The 15,067-nt window shown below is 44.3% G+C and overlaps 3 protein-coding genes across 5 annotated transcripts in view; 2 read left to right on the top strand and 1 right to left on the bottom strand.

Annotated features, from left to right (window-relative positions):
* Positions 1-6,875, top strand: part of KANSL3 (KAT8 regulatory NSL complex subunit 3) — a 41,935-nt gene extending 35,060 nt beyond the window's left edge. Inside the window, exons 24-25 of the mRNA XM_083368296.1 lie at positions 1,112-1,254; positions 6,591-6,875. Coding sequence (XP_083224422.1) covers positions 1,112-1,152 — 41 coding nt within the window. The 3' untranslated portion in view covers positions 1,153-1,254; positions 6,591-6,875. The remainder of the gene's footprint in view (positions 1-1,111; positions 1,255-6,590) is intronic.
* On the bottom strand, positions 423-8,483 carry UFM1 (ubiquitin fold modifier 1). Its single transcript, XM_083368302.1, has 6 exons — positions 8,423-8,483; positions 8,279-8,335; positions 7,744-7,801; positions 7,395-7,434; positions 2,445-2,477; positions 423-1,483 (listed from the first exon to the last, which is right to left on the bottom strand). Coding segments are annotated over exons 1-6 (288 nt in total). The 5' UTR covers positions 8,425-8,483; the 3' UTR covers positions 423-1,385.
* The window catches only part of POLB (DNA polymerase beta), a 57,735-nt gene continuing 51,064 nt past the window's right edge, over positions 8,397-15,067 (top strand). For all 3 annotated transcript variants that reach the window (XM_083368299.1, XM_083368300.1, XM_083368298.1), the window contains exon 1: positions 8,397-8,626. In XM_083368299.1, the coding sequence (XP_083224425.1) occupies positions 8,566-8,626 (61 nt within the window). In that variant the 5' untranslated portion in view covers positions 8,397-8,565. The remainder of the gene's footprint in view (positions 8,627-15,067) is intronic.

Here is a 15,067-nt window from a genome sequence, read left to right as displayed (position 1 = left end):
CTTTCCTTTTTCATCAGGCTGACCTGGACTGATGATGGGTTTTTAAAATGTTTTAATTTTTAATTGTTTAGTTAATTTATTTTGGGGCTGTTTATTTAACTTCTTTTAACTTTTGTATTGTTGTTAGCCGCCCTGAGTCCTTCGGGAGATAGGGCGGCATATAAGTCCCAAAAATAAATAAATTTCATTAACAAGGTCACGCTTGTTAATGAATGCATCAGGTCCTTCCCAAATAAACTATGGGAAATGGCATAAATGGGAAAGACCTCATGAATTGAAGAGGTGCTGAAAATTTTTTATCTTGCTCAATAGCAGCGAGTGTTAATCTGCCAGAAAATTCCAGTCTTTTACTATTTCAAGGGTGAGCAGAAATATTCCTGATATACCTTTTTTTGAGAACCCACAAGCCAATAAGACAGAGCTTTCATTACTGATGGACACTTTATTTTGCTTCCACAAACAAAACATTTATCACGTTCTGTTAAGGTTAAACTTCTAAGCATACTCATGGCTTTCAATTAATAATAAATCCCCTTAGCTAGAATGCAGTTCTATAGCAGACTTTACTCAAAAATTGGGAAAATAAAGAAAAGGAACAGTTGAAAGATTTAAATCTGAACCCACCCAAGCCTGAAGATTAGTGGGAACCAGTCTGGCACACCAGAGCCTCTCTGGCATTTTGAAAACTCTCATGAAAGGGCTGGCTTTATGTTTTTTTGCCCAGTAGGGCTCAGAAATATAATTTATTATCTATGGTAAAATGCATTTCCACATAAAAATATCTCTCCTGAAACTATACATGAGATAACAAAACTCATGATTTCAAGGAAACAACATTGACACAATTTAAGCATATAAGCACCCAGTGGTTACTTGCTATTTAAATGGCCTTTTTTCTTGGAATGTAATAAAGGATTCCTAATAGTTACACAAACTTTTAGCAAACATTGGATGTATGTGCCATAATACTTTTCATAATATTCAATACATGATTACATTGTCTAAACCAAATTAATCATTTATCAATGTATTAAACTGCCTTGCTATGGCTATAGAAGTAGCTGCCCCATTGCTGGTAAACACAAGAAAATGCTTTCTATTCATTTCAAAGGAACAGAAAACACCATCCATTTACCGGCTCCCCTTGGTTAGGAATGTCAGCTCCAAGTGAACTGGGAAACTCAAAGAGCAAACAAGCTGAGAGACTTCAAAAAAGAAGGCAGGCCTGGTAGTGGTGATGAGATTCTCCTTTAGGTATGGTTCAAAAATGACATTCTGACTACTATTCTTATCGTGAGTTCACTGTGGTAACAATGATTTTATAGAGAAATGCAGGATTCTTGGGATGGCATCAGGCCGATTGATGTATTTGTCTGCTACTTCTGTTATCTAAGTATAAGTGGACCCTGCATGTGCCAATATCTTCCCACACGATCTCTGGGAATAAGTCTTAATTCTGAACCATGCTTCAGGAAAACATTCCCTGGAAAAAGGAAAGGAAGGTTATTACCTAAAAGGATACACGAGATTTTTTTACTTGTGCTTTAATTAAATGTTTTAGTAAATACATAAACATAATTCTGCAAGGTGAAGCAGGAAAGAAACAACAGAAATTCTAAAAAAACAGATCTGCATGTTTTACTCCTCCACTGCTAGGGAGTAGCAGAGAACATGGCAGCAGGTCAGACCTTTATAAACACACACTGCACTCTCAAGACATCTGGACTCACAAGGCCTTTTTAACAATCTTTTGTTCATGAAATATTTTCACAAATTACAATCATTACACAAATATGCAGATCTAGGTAAAAATTTTATTCTCGTGTTGGGTAGGATTGTTTCAGACTTCAAATTCTAGACAAAACCTATTCTTAAAAAGTGACACTCTTAACTGATGTAGACATATTCAGGGTAAAGCATTTTACCATTTACCATAAATGATTAAAAAAAAGCTTACAGGGATCACACAGAACATGAGTCACACATTAACCAAACGGTTTACGGCTTGCCTGGACCTAGCAGTAGAACCACAACTAATTTATGAGCTTATTGTAAAAGGCTGTTTTGAGCACCAATAATGTAAAAGCATAGTCATGAAAATACTTATAAGCTTTTATGCTTGTTCACACTTGCAAATGCTATGCATGTCTCAAGAGATGCATATTTGCACAGACAATGGTCAGCAGTCTAGGTTTCCAGAGTCTGTTGAACTGCAGAAGTCGTCATTCACCACAAGAACAGGGATCTGCCAATTCATGTCTTAACATAATTAATTTTATTCAGAAATGTTTGGAAAAAGTTGTCAGGATGATGCTTCATGCTGTTTATTGATATTATATGGTGGAAAAAATCTATTTCTTGCTATCCCATATCTTTAATATCTACAGCAGTACATCTGTACAGAATTCATTACAAAATACTCTTAGAATTTTACAGGCACTTACCAGCTGTCTGATCAGGGTTTATTCCTATTCCGTCTGCGGGGGAAAATTAAAAAGGTTACTTAGTGATATCCCCTCTTGATCCCATGAAAAGGAATGGAATCATTGCTGAAACAAAATCAGATTGCCTGTGCCCTCTATGAAAAAGCTAGCACGATTTTACTACATGTGGTTCAGTGGTTCTCCTATCTCCTGGGACGCTCGCAGTCGGTGTTGGCAGGGGGGCAGAGGTCGACCCCAAGGGCTCTCGTTTGTGGAGTTCCTCAGGGATCGGTCCTCTCGCCTCTCCTGTTTAACATCTACATGAAACCGCTGGGTGAGATCATTCGTGGTTTTGGAGTTGGGTATCATCAATACGCTGATGATACCCAACTTTTCATTTTGACCCCAAACCACCCCAGTGATGCCCTCGATGTGATGTCCCGTTGCCTGGAGGCGGTTCGGGTCTGGATGGGGAGGAACAGACTTCAGCTCAACCCTGACAAGACCGAGTGGCTGTACATTCCGGCATCCCGGGACATTCAAAATGTTCCATCTCTTTCTATGGGGGGTGAGTTTTTACCCCCCGGTGGATAGGGCTCGCAACTTGGGAGTCCTCCTGGATTCACGGCTTACTCTAGAAGATCACATAGTAGCCGTGACTAGGGGGGCTTTCGCTCAGGTTCGCCTGGTGTGTCAGTTGCGGCCCTATCTGGACCGGGATGCCCTGTGTACGGTCACTCATGCGCTCGTGACCTCTCGTCTAGACTACTGCAATGCTCTTTGCATGGGGCTTCCCTTGAAGACCACTCGGAGGCTCCAACTGGTACAGAATGCGGCCGCGAGAGTTGTCTTGGGAGTTTCCCGGTACTCCCATGTTACACCTTTGCTCCGCGAGCTGCATTGGTTACCAGTTGTCTTCTGGGTGAGGTTCAAGGTCTTGGTGATGGTTTTTAAGTCCTTACATGGCATGGGTCCGGAATACCTCGGGGATCACCTGCTGCCGGCGTCGACTCCCCTCCGCCCTGTCCGTTCCCAGAGAGGGCCTTCTCAGGGTGCCTCCGGTCAGAGAATGCCGGCTGGTGGCCCCCAGGGGGAGGGCCTTCTCTGTGGGCGCCCCGGCTTTATGGAACCAACTGCCGGTTGAGCTCCGGATGGCACCGGATCTTCGCTCCTTCTGGCGCGGGTTAAAGACCCATTTATTCGACCAAGCTGGCCTGGCCTGATGGGGGAACGTTAGGGTTTTAATGGGTTTTATATTCTGATTGTTTTAATTGGGCAATTATTTAATCCTTTTTTTTAACTTTTGTATTTCTATTTATATGCCCTGTTCACCGCTGAGTCCTTCGGGAGAAGGGCGGTATAAAAATTTAATTAATTAATTAATTAATTAATTAATACATAAATAAATGTAATCAGAAACAAGTGGGCAAGCTTTATTACTGGATTTCAACAGAATAGGCATTAACAAGTCACCAGTGCTATTTTTAGAACTAAAACTGTGCAACATTTCAAAGGCCAAAAGATACCACAGAGCATGAGGACTCAGCCTGCAATTCCTTAAAGCAACCCACCATTCCCTGGATCACTTGGCAGCTCCAGATGGCTGCACCCGACAAATTCAAGGAAAGACTTTAAGCAGTTATGGATAGGAGCTGCATTCCTGCCTTAAATTCCAAACACTGCACAGTGGAATGATGTCTGGATTCTCAGTCATCTGGGGCACAGTCTAAAGCAGGGCTTTTCAACCTATTCACCCATTGTACCACTTTTAGGATATCGCAAAATCCAAGTACTGCTAGTCGCCTAGCAAGGTGTCAAAAACTTGATGACCAAAAAAAAAAGGAAAAAAGTGATAAAGTACAGGCAGTCCTCGACTTACAACAGTTCACCTAGTGACTGTTTGAAGTTACAACGGCACTAAAAAAAGTGTCCCCCCAAGCCACAGCCAAGCAAGACACCTGCTTGCCTGCCCGGCGGCACTTTTCCTCCTGTTCGAGGTTTTCATTGTTGTGAGCATTTCTGTTGAGGATTGGCAACGGGGGTGAGGTGGGGTGCTTGGTTTTTATTAGCCTTGGTGGAGCAGTGGGCTAATGCCTCCTTAAGTAACACCAGCTGCCTGCAATTAGTGCAGGTTCGCATTCCACCAGGCTCAAGGTTGACTCAGCCTTCCATCCTTCCCAGGTAGGTAAAATGAGGACCCAGATTGTTGGGGGCAATTAAGCTGACTTTGTAATAATGCCGCTTGGGGTGTGTGTGTGAAAGCCCTAATAAGCAGGCATATACATAGAATGAAGGCTACTGCTAAGCTTGTAAGCCGCCCTGAGTCTTCGGAGAAGGGCGGGATATAAATGGAATTAAAATAAAAAATAAATAAAATAATTCCCCCCTCCCCGTGTGCTGGGTGGTTGCAGCAGGTTATGATCACTTCACATGACCCTGGGACACTGTGACCGTCATAAATATGAATCAGTTGCCGAGCATCTGAATATAAAATCACAAGACCCTGGAGATGCTGCAACATTCCAGCTGATTGGCACTTCTTCTGGGCTCAGCAGAAGCACGGGGATCAGTGCTGAGCTCCAGCTGGATCCTGGCGTTTCTGCTGAACCCTGACATCCCCGAAGCGCTGCTCCTGGGGCTTCCACTGAGCCCTGACAGGCCTGCGGCTCCAGCCGTCTCTCGCTCAGGCTTGTGCGGTGCTGCCACCAGTTCAGCTCATTCCCCTCCCCCACTACCACCTTTCTAGGATGGTCATGTACCACCTGCCAGGTGCCAATGTACCACAGGTGGTACCCATACCACTGGTTGAAAAGCCCTGGTCTAAAAGGTGCTTTTTCAAAAGGCAACTGGACTGTTTTTTCCTTGAGGAAAAAACATTTTCTTCTTCCTCAAGAAAGAACAGTCCAGTTGCCCTTTGAAAAAGCACCTTTGCATAGTTGAAACACTTCCAAGTTTCAAAATATTGAGATGCCCTTCACAATGCAGAGCCCATCAAGATTCTGGTTCACCCTTAACAAAACCAAGTATTTGCAAAGCTTAGGCTTTTTTCTGTTTTCATAGGCAAGTTGCTCATGCCCATTTGGTAATTAAAGGGGAATTAAAGGGGAATAATCCGTTAGCTCCCTCCTGCTTATCTAGCGGCTCATTGTCAGGTTTGATTGATGTGGGTGAGCCTAATTTAGGACTAGGCCAGGCATAAAGACAGTCTTTGACTCAAAACCATAACTGAGCCCCCCCCCCCCGACCTCCGTTCATTCCGCCGGGACCTGAAGACCTGGCTCTTCGAGCTCTCTGGCCCAGGCTGAGGATTAATCTTATTTTAACTGGGGTTTTATTTATGCAGGGACAAATATAATTTTTTTAAAATTTGTTTTTAACTTTTGCATTTTGGTTTTTTAATCACCCTGTAAACCGCCCTGAGTCCTTCGGGAAAGGGCGGTATATAAATGTAATAAAATAAATAAATAAATATACAATTATAAGCCATGGTGCTCATGTGACGGCACCCACTTTCACAATCTTTTTGCAAGTGAACATGGCAAAAGGCTTTATTTGCTGGAAACTGAAAGTAAGCTGTGGTTTCTGACAAAACACACCAAAAATCACAAAGCAGACAGGTTGCCAAGTGCCCAAAATATGATCATGTGACCACGGGGATGGGGAGGGAATGGGCACAGCTGTTGGAACTTTGAAACAGAGTTGGAAGTAGTTTTGGGGAGGCCACTGTAACTTTGAAAAGCCACTAAAAGACTCATGATGAGTCGAGGACTACCTGGAAAATCCTCATAGAATAAGCACGAAGATAGGACAAAATATGAAACCTGGAAAACAAATCACCAAATCAGACTATTCAAACTGGAGTCCTCAATTCAAATATTTTCCTCAAGACTGCAACAGGCCTTTCCGTTGAAGAATCTTCACCAACAGTTCAAACCCACAAAAGTTTGAACTGTTTTTTCTACCCATTAAATGGCTGCCAGGAACTGAGGAAGGGTTTCCTCTTCCACCGCGTATCCTTCAGAGGACCCCTGAGGACCTCCTCATTCTGCCAGACCAGCTTTGCTCCATCTGCATGTGGTGATGGGCCCTGCACACCACCTTCCTTTTCACCCTTCCAAAAGTATAGCAGAAAGAACTGGCTAATCCTGAACTGCTTTCTCCACCCAGCAGGTTTCTGATGCTGCATGTACATGTACAGAAACTATCAGATCCTGGGCTTTGAAATCTTAGGATCTGTAGTCAACTGATCCATGACCAATAGTGGAACATAGCTGAGCATGGGTGTTGGTTGAAGAAATAGAAAGACAGTATTTTTCTTTTATTTTTTGATATGCGAAATACAAAAATGTTTGGGATGATCAATATAAAGGAAATGTTTTAGATATTTAAATGTAATTGATTTTAAGAAAATTCCAATGGATAAATAAAAACATGTTTTGAATAGAGTTAAAAGATTAATGATTGGATTTTTAAATGGAACATTTAAAGATTAAACGTAGGTTTAATTATGGGTAAAAAAACAGAAAAAAATTGGAAATAAGTGTATACTAGTTTAAGAGGGATATGTATTTTAAGTAGTATATTATTTTCTTTTTTCTCTTTTTTTCCTCTCTCATCTTTTGTGTCATGACATGAAAATAGATTTAACTAGTAAGAATGTTTTGAACATTGTAGGGAAAATAAATTTAAATAAGAATTGTAAACAGGATTCATGACGAGGCAACTAAGATGACCAGAAAAGAAGTATGATTATTATTGGTAGAAATTTTAGAAAAATCTTTATATTGTTACCTATCAAACTAATAAGAATTGTATTAATTTAAGGTTGGCACAGAGAATATTATTGGAAGAGAAAATCAAGCAAAGCTATTATGTGGACTTATGCTATTTATCAAGTATCAAGGTGTTTACGTTAAAAAAACCCAATAAAATATATTTTTTAAAAATAAATTATGGGTCATATAAACTCACCATTTGTTATAATGGCACTTGTAGCTGCAGGGACTTTGAACTAAATTAAATAGAAATACAACAAGTTAAAAGAATAGAATTATACCTTGCCATTTCTCTTCATAAAAAAATTATTTGCAACTCCTACTTTATAAGAAGAAAGTGACACTATCATACTACTATATTTTGTTCTTTTTATTCCATTTCAAAACTGCCAAATAAAAAGGAAACACTCCTTTGTGGGAGCAAAGGGAGGCTCAGCTAATCTCAATGTATACATAGTTGTACTTTGGCAATAAAGATTCATTCATTCATTTTAAACAAAACATGTTGCTAAAAAATCTATTTGAATATTTTGAAAATCACTCACTTCTTCTGCGGCAAACTTCAAGACGGCTGTGAAAGGTGTTTTTTCAGGTACACTTAACCTACAAAAACAGATGGTTCTCTAACGTTGGTGACGGCTACATATTTCTACGCCAAAGCCTTTTTTCAGAACCCAGTCCCAACCGCCTGGTCTGGCGGGCCTGGCCCTCCTATGCATTATTGCCGAAGCAAAAGCTCCGGGCCAGGGAAGCGCGGCTCCCAGCGGCTCCGGGGACCTGCCAACAGTTCTTTGCCCCGTCTGCGAAGTCTGGGCGGCGGCGGCTCCTCCCGCCCCAGCAGCTCCCGGTTGGCACCCCGGCCCGCCCCTCCCCCACGGCAGCAGCCGCTGCTCCGGGCGGGGGTCCCGGCGGGGGAGGGGAGAGGCCGGCGCGCGCCCTCGCAGGTGCAAAGAGAGCTTCAGGCGCGCGTGCGCCCGCTCGCTAGCCCGGGCCTGGCCACGCCCCCCCTTCCCCCTCCAGAGGGCAGCGGCCCTCCGCGCGCGACGTGGCCAGCCGAGCCGGCGCGTTGCGTGTACTCACACTTTGTAAGGCAAACGCGGGTCCGAAGTGAGCGTGACCTTGAAGGTGACCTTCGCCCTGCGGGGAGAGAAGAAGACACGGCGGTTAGCGGTCGGGAGGAGGCGAGGTTCCCCCCCACGCCGCGGACCCCGCAGCCCCGCTCACATCTTCGGCCTCTGAAGCCGGCGGCCCCACTTCCGGAGCTGCTGCGCGCGTCACTTCCGGCTCCGCCTTTCCCCCCCCCCGCGAGCAGCAGCAAGCAGAGGGCCCCCCGCGTCCTGCAGCCCGGCCGCTCCTCCTGCGCCCCGATGAGCAAGCGCAAGGCGCCGCAGGAGAACCCCAACCAGGCCATCACCGACCTCCTCAGCGGTGGGTGCCGCCGCTCCGGGCGGAGGGCCAGCCAAGCGGGCCGGAGGGGTTATAAGGCGTTTCAGGATCCGCACGGCGGCTCCCGGGCCCCGCGGGGCTCTTGCCAGGCAGGGAGGAAGCGGAAGCGGGGCTCCCCGCGTGCCGACGGAGCCGGAAGGCCCCGAAAGCCCCTTTGCTCGGTTCTGAGGAGGCGACCCGGCGCCCGTTTCCTCCCGGGTCTCCCTGCACGGCGCTTGAACTGCGGCCCTTTGGGCCTCTCCCCGGGAAGCAGAGTTCGTGCAGGAGCCAGAGAGAGGCCCGCGAAAGAACCGGCAGGCCCCTCGCGTCCTGGACGTAAAACTCCGTGGCAACGACGCCTTCCTCAGAGAGCTAGCTCAGGGGTAGGCAACCTCGGCTCTTTTATGACTCATGGACTTCAACTGAGGAATTCTGGGAGTTTATTTATTTATTTATTTAGATTTGTATACCGCCCTTTCCCGAAGGACTCAGGGCGGTTTACAGGGTAATTAAAACAAGAAATACAAAAGTTAAAAACGATTAAAAAGAATTACAACAGTCCCTGAAAAAGTAAAAGCCCCCAATTAAAATTAAAGTTCTCAGCCTGGGCCAGAGAGCTCAAAGAGCCAGGTCTTCAGGTCCCGGCGGAATGAACGGAGGTCGGGGGCAGTCCTCAGCTCCACGGGCAGCTGGTTCCAGAGGGCAGGCGCACCCACTGAGAAGGCCCTCCCCCTGGGTGTTACCCGCCGGCAATCTTTTACCGGTGGCACCCTGAGCAGACCCTCCCTGTGGGAGCGCACTGGATGAAGGGAGCTTGATGCTGGCAGCAGGTGTTCCCTCAGTTGAAGTCCATGAGTCATAAAAGAGCCGAGGTTGCCTACCCCGAACTAGACACAAAGACAGCGCCTCCCCCTCATCCATCTGCTAAATAACTAATTCCCACAAGACTTGTTTTAGGACACTGAGCTTGTCGATCAGAAGGTCGGCATTTTGGCGGGTCGAATCCCGAGTGCCGCGTAGCAGAGTGAGCGCCTGTTACTCGTCCCAGCTTCTGCCAACCTAGCAGTTCGAAAGCACGTAAAAATGCAAGTAGGAAAATAGGGAACGCTACGGTGGGAAGGTAACAGCGTTCCGTGCGCCTTTGGCGTCTAGTCATGCCGCCCACATGACCACGGAGACGTCCTCGGACAAGCGCTGGCTCTTCGGCTTTGAAACGGAGATGAGCACCGGCCCCTAGAGTGAGAAACGACTAGCACGCGTGCAAGGGGGAACCTTTACCTTTATTACTGTTACCCCCCCCTCCTCTTTCCTAGTACCTTAGCATTTTATGACTATCATTTACTTGTTTGTGTCTTATGATTTATGTTGATTGCTTTTATTTAGTATCGTATGACTATCACTGAGTTATGATTTATGGTGATTGGATTATTATGAACATGGTTTGTTGCTTGTAGGAACCCTGAGAGCTCACACACGTAGACAAATGTGCATGTGTCCAATCACATGTTGGCCAATGAAGAATTCTATTAGAAAAATGGTATTTGATTTTGGCAGTGCTTTGCTCTCCAAGGTTGTTTCAATTTAGTTTCTGAACTTTTTGTTACCAGTTTCTGTCCTAATTTTCTTTGCTTATAAATGTCTTGTGTGCCAGTGTGGTTAGGTGATTGTGTGATTGGTTGTTCGTTTGGAGCTATATAAAATCTTGCTGATAATGTTGCCTAGTCTGGTAACAAAATGTTCAGAATCTTGCTGCCAAAATAAAAAACTGAAGCTATAAGTATTTTCTATTATTTCAAATACTACTTGAGCTTAGAAACCTCTTAGAGCACGAGGACAAAACATCTGCAGATGAGGAATACAAGCATATTGAATCTTCCTATTTCCTGCGGAGTAGGAAATGCATAGGCAAACAGAAAAACTGCTGAGTGAAGAATGAGCAAATGATAGGTTTTGTTTCAGCTCCTGTTGACTCTGATTATTAGAATGTATTTCCTAGCCCAGCTTCGGGAAAATTGCTATCATAATCCCAAAGACTTTCAATCCCCCCCTTGCATACTCTTATTGAAACAGTATTTGTTTGGAGATTAATGCTAAACAGTATTCCAAATTTCAGTGCTTTTGTTGAATCTACACTGAGTACAAAAAAATCCACCCCTGTTACAATGCCAGTTTTTTGTAAAAAAAAAACCCAGACGTACATAAATCACTTCAGAATTTTTTCCATATTTAATGTAATGTATAAGCTGTGTGATTCAATTTATTTTTCAATAAACCTTTTAATGGGGAAAACAATAAAAACCATTCAATAACATGGTTGCATAAGCACACAGACTTAAACTAATACTTTGTTGAAGTACCTTTTTTTTAATTGAAAAGTTTTAAGATACATTTTTAAAAACATAAACTCCCTCCCTCCCCCTCCCCTCCCCCTTACCCTCCCTTACACCACCACCACCACCACCCCCGACTTACCAGAGCTGAATACAGGGTATAAACTTTACAAACTTAAGCTAAAATATGCTAACTAACCAAAAAAGACACATTAAATTCTATCGCACTTTAACTCCCCTTAAACATAACTAAATTACTAACAAATAATGAATAACTAATAATACATCATATAAAACTAATACTTATTCAGATGCTAAATGAAACTTTTTAGTCCCATATTTATTCTGAATATACTCGATCCATCTTCTTCATTCCACAATATATCTCTGTTGCGATTGTTCTTTCAAATATGCTGAAATCTTTGCCATTTCCGCCAGGTTTGAAACTTTCAAAGTCCACTCTTCTATAGTAGGCAGTTCCTCCTTCTTCCAATATTGCGCTACTAAAAGTCTTGCTGCCGTAATTAAATTCAACATCAATTTAGTTTCTATAACAGTACAATCTGTAATGATACCCAACAGAAATAACTGTGGAGAAAACCTTATCTTTTTCTTAAATATCTTCTGCGTGTTCCACCAAATTTTAATCCAAAAAGCTTTGACTTTTTTACAAGTCCACCATATATGATAATAGGTTGCATCCTCACAACCACACCTCCAACGTTTAGGCTGGTAGTTCGGATACATACTTGCTAATTTTTTAGGATCTAAATGCCATCTATAAAACATTTTATAAAAATTCTCTCTTAAATTTTGAGCCTGAGTAAATTTTACATTTCTGACCCATATCTTTTCCCAAGTATCCATTGTAATAACCTCCTGAAAATTCTGGGCCCACTTTATCATACAATCTTTAACCAGTTCCGTTTCTGAGTCTATTTCTATCAGTGCATTATATATCCTCCTTATATGTGCTTGACCTTGATATCTGATTTGTTTCACCAAATTTCCATCAGTTATCGAAATACCAACTTTCTGATCTTCCTTCCATCTAGCTTGTAACTTCCCATACTGGAACCAAGTTTGTACTATTTTCCTTTCTTTTAAAATATTATATGGCTTTAATTGCCATACATTCCTTTCCATCCTAAGAATTTCTTTATATGTAATCACATCATATTTAAATCCCACGTTTATATTTTCTATTGCATGTTTAGGTATTGCCCAAATTGGTATTTTATAATTTAACTTATGTCGATATTTTTTCCAAACTCGCAACAGAGCATACCTTAATATATGTATCTTAAAAACATTATCCACCTTCTTGTCATACAACAAATATGCATGTCAACCAAATAACAAATCATAACCCTCAATATTCAATAATCTCCCTTGTGTTAAATTAAACTAGTCACTAATTGATGATAAAGCAGCAGCCTCATAATATAATTTAAAATTGGGCATTTTAAGACCACCTCTTTCACTTACATCTTGCATTATCTTAAATTTAACTCTTGGTCTTTTCCCTGCCCAAACAAATTTATTAATACCTTTATGCCATTCCTCCAAATTTGAGTCTTTTAAGTATAGGTATCATTTGAAACAAAAATAAAATTTTTGGCAAAACATTTTTACTGCTGCAATTCTTCCCAATAAGGATAATTATTGGGATAATCGCCCGGCCGCCCTGTTTAGGGTAACTCGCTCCCTCCTTAATCAGGAGGTGAGGGAGGATCCCTTACGGGGACGAACCGAGGAGTTTCGTCATCATCTGGCAGACAAAATCGCTCAGATCCGGACCGGTCTGGACTCTGACTGGGCAGAGTCTGATGTGGAGGAATCGGACAGTCTTGAGCATGTTATCTGGACTGAGTTCGATCCTGTTTCCCCTGATGATGTGGACAGGATCATGGGGAGGCTGAGTACCACCACCTGTTTCTTGGATCCATGCCCCTCCTGGCTAGCTTATGCGGCCCGGGAGGGGACACGAGGCTGGTTCCACGCAGTAATAACTGCTTCTTTGAAGGAGGGTGTCTTCCCTGCCGCCTTGAAGGAGGCAGTGGTGAGACCCCTCCTCAAGAAGCCTGCCCTGGACCCGGCTGTTTTAAATAACTATCGTCCAGTCTCCAACCTTCGCTTTTTGGCGAAGGTTGTTGAGAGTGTGGTGGTGCATCAGCTTCCTCTGTTCCTGGAGGAAACTGATTATCTGGACCCGTACCAATCGGGTTTCAGGCCCGGATACAGCACGGAGACGGCATTGGTCGCGCTGGTGAATGATCTCTGGAGGGCTCGGGACAGGGGTTGCTCCTCTGTCCTGGTCCTATTAGATCTCTCAGCCGCTTTTGATACCATCGACCATGGTATCCTACTGCGGCGTCTCAGGGGGTTGGGAGTGGGAGGCACCGTTTTACGGTGGTTCTCCTCCTATCTCCTGGGCCACTCGCAGTCGGTGTTGACGGGAGGGCAGAGATCCACCCCGAGGCCTCTTGTTTGTGGAGTTCCTCAGGGGTCGGTTCTCTCGCCCCTCCTGTTCAACATCTACATGAAGCCGCTGGGTGAGATCATTCGTGGTTTCGGGGTGGGGTATCATCAGTAGGCTGATGATACCCAACTTTTTCTTTCCACCCCAAACCAACCCAGCGATGCCCTCGTGATGTCCCGGTGCCTGGAGGCGGTCCAGGTCTAGATGGGGAGAAACAGGCTTCGTCTCAATCCCGCCAAGACTGAGTGGCTGTGCATATCGGCATCTCGGGTCAACCAGACTATTCCATCTCTAAGGATGGGGAGTGAGGTGTTACCCCCCGTTGATAGGGCTCGCAACTTGGGTGTCCTCCTGGATTCACGACTCAATTTTGAAGACCATATAGGAGCTGTGACCAGGGGGGCTTTTGCCCAGGTTCGCCTGGTGCGCCAGTTGTGACCCTATCTGGACCAAGATGCCCTACGCACAGTCACTCATGCGCTCGTGATCTCCCGGTTAGACTACTGCAATACTCTCTACATGGGGCTGCCCTTGAGGACCACTCGGAGGCTTCAGCTGGTGCAGAATTCGGCCGCGCGAGTTGTGATGGGGGTTTCCCGATACTCCCATGTAACACCTCTACTCCGTGAGCTGCATTGGCTTCCGGTTGCCCTCCGGGTGAGATTCAAGGTGCTGGTGATGACCTATAAAGCCCTAAATGGCTTGGGTCCGGGATATCTGAGGGAACACCTGCTGCCGGCATCAAGTTCCCTTCGTCCAGTGCGCTCCCACAGGGAGGGTCTGCTCAGGGTGCCACCGGTAAGAGATTGCCGGCGGACGACACCCAGGGATAGGGCCTTCTCAGTGGGGGCGCCTGCCCTTTGGAACCAGCTGCCAGTGGAGCTGAGGACTGCCCCCGACTTCCGTTCATTCCGCCGGGACCTGAAGACCTGGCTCTTCGAGCTCTCTGGCCCAGGCTGAGGATTAATCTTATTTTAACTGGGGTTTTATTTATGCAGGGACAAATATAATTTTTTTAAATTTGTTTTTAACTTTTGTATCTTAGTTTTTTAATCACCCTGTAAACCGCCCTGAGTCCTTCGGGAAAGGGCGGTATATAAATGTAATAAAATAAATAAATAAAAAATAAATAACTTTAGTTTTTTCCAACTATCTAACTCTTTTTGTATTTTTAACCATAACAATTCATAATTATTTTTGTATAATTTTACATTAGAAGCTGAAAGATATAGCCCCAAATATTTAATCTATTTCAAATCCCGTTAGCTCTTCTAAAACAACCTTTTGTTCTATGGTCATATTTTTAGACAATATTTTAGTTTTTTGCGTGTTTATCTTAAATCCAGAAACTTTTCCATATGACATTATTATCTCCATCAATTCTACAACCGCTCTCCAAACGGGCGGTGCCACTCTCCATTTGGAGAGGTGCGCGCGCACCACTGCCCGTTCGAAGAGGTGCGCGCGCACCGGGCGGCTGGGAGCCGCAGGAGACGGCTCAAAGAGCCGCATGCGACTCCGGAGCCGCGGGTTGCCGACCCGTGATCTAGTCCAACTCCCTGCAGGAAAATCTATCATTTCAGACAAGCAACTGTCCAGTCTCTTCTTGAAAACCTCTAGTGATGGAGCACC

The sequence above is a fragment of the Vipera ursinii genome (genome assembly GCF_947247035.1).
Source record: "Vipera ursinii genome assembly, chromosome: 8".
Classification (NCBI taxonomy): domain Eukaryota; kingdom Metazoa; phylum Chordata; class Lepidosauria; order Squamata; family Viperidae; genus Vipera; species Vipera ursinii.
Note: the sequence above shows the minus strand (reverse complement) of the source record. Positions and strands in the feature narration are given on the sequence as shown.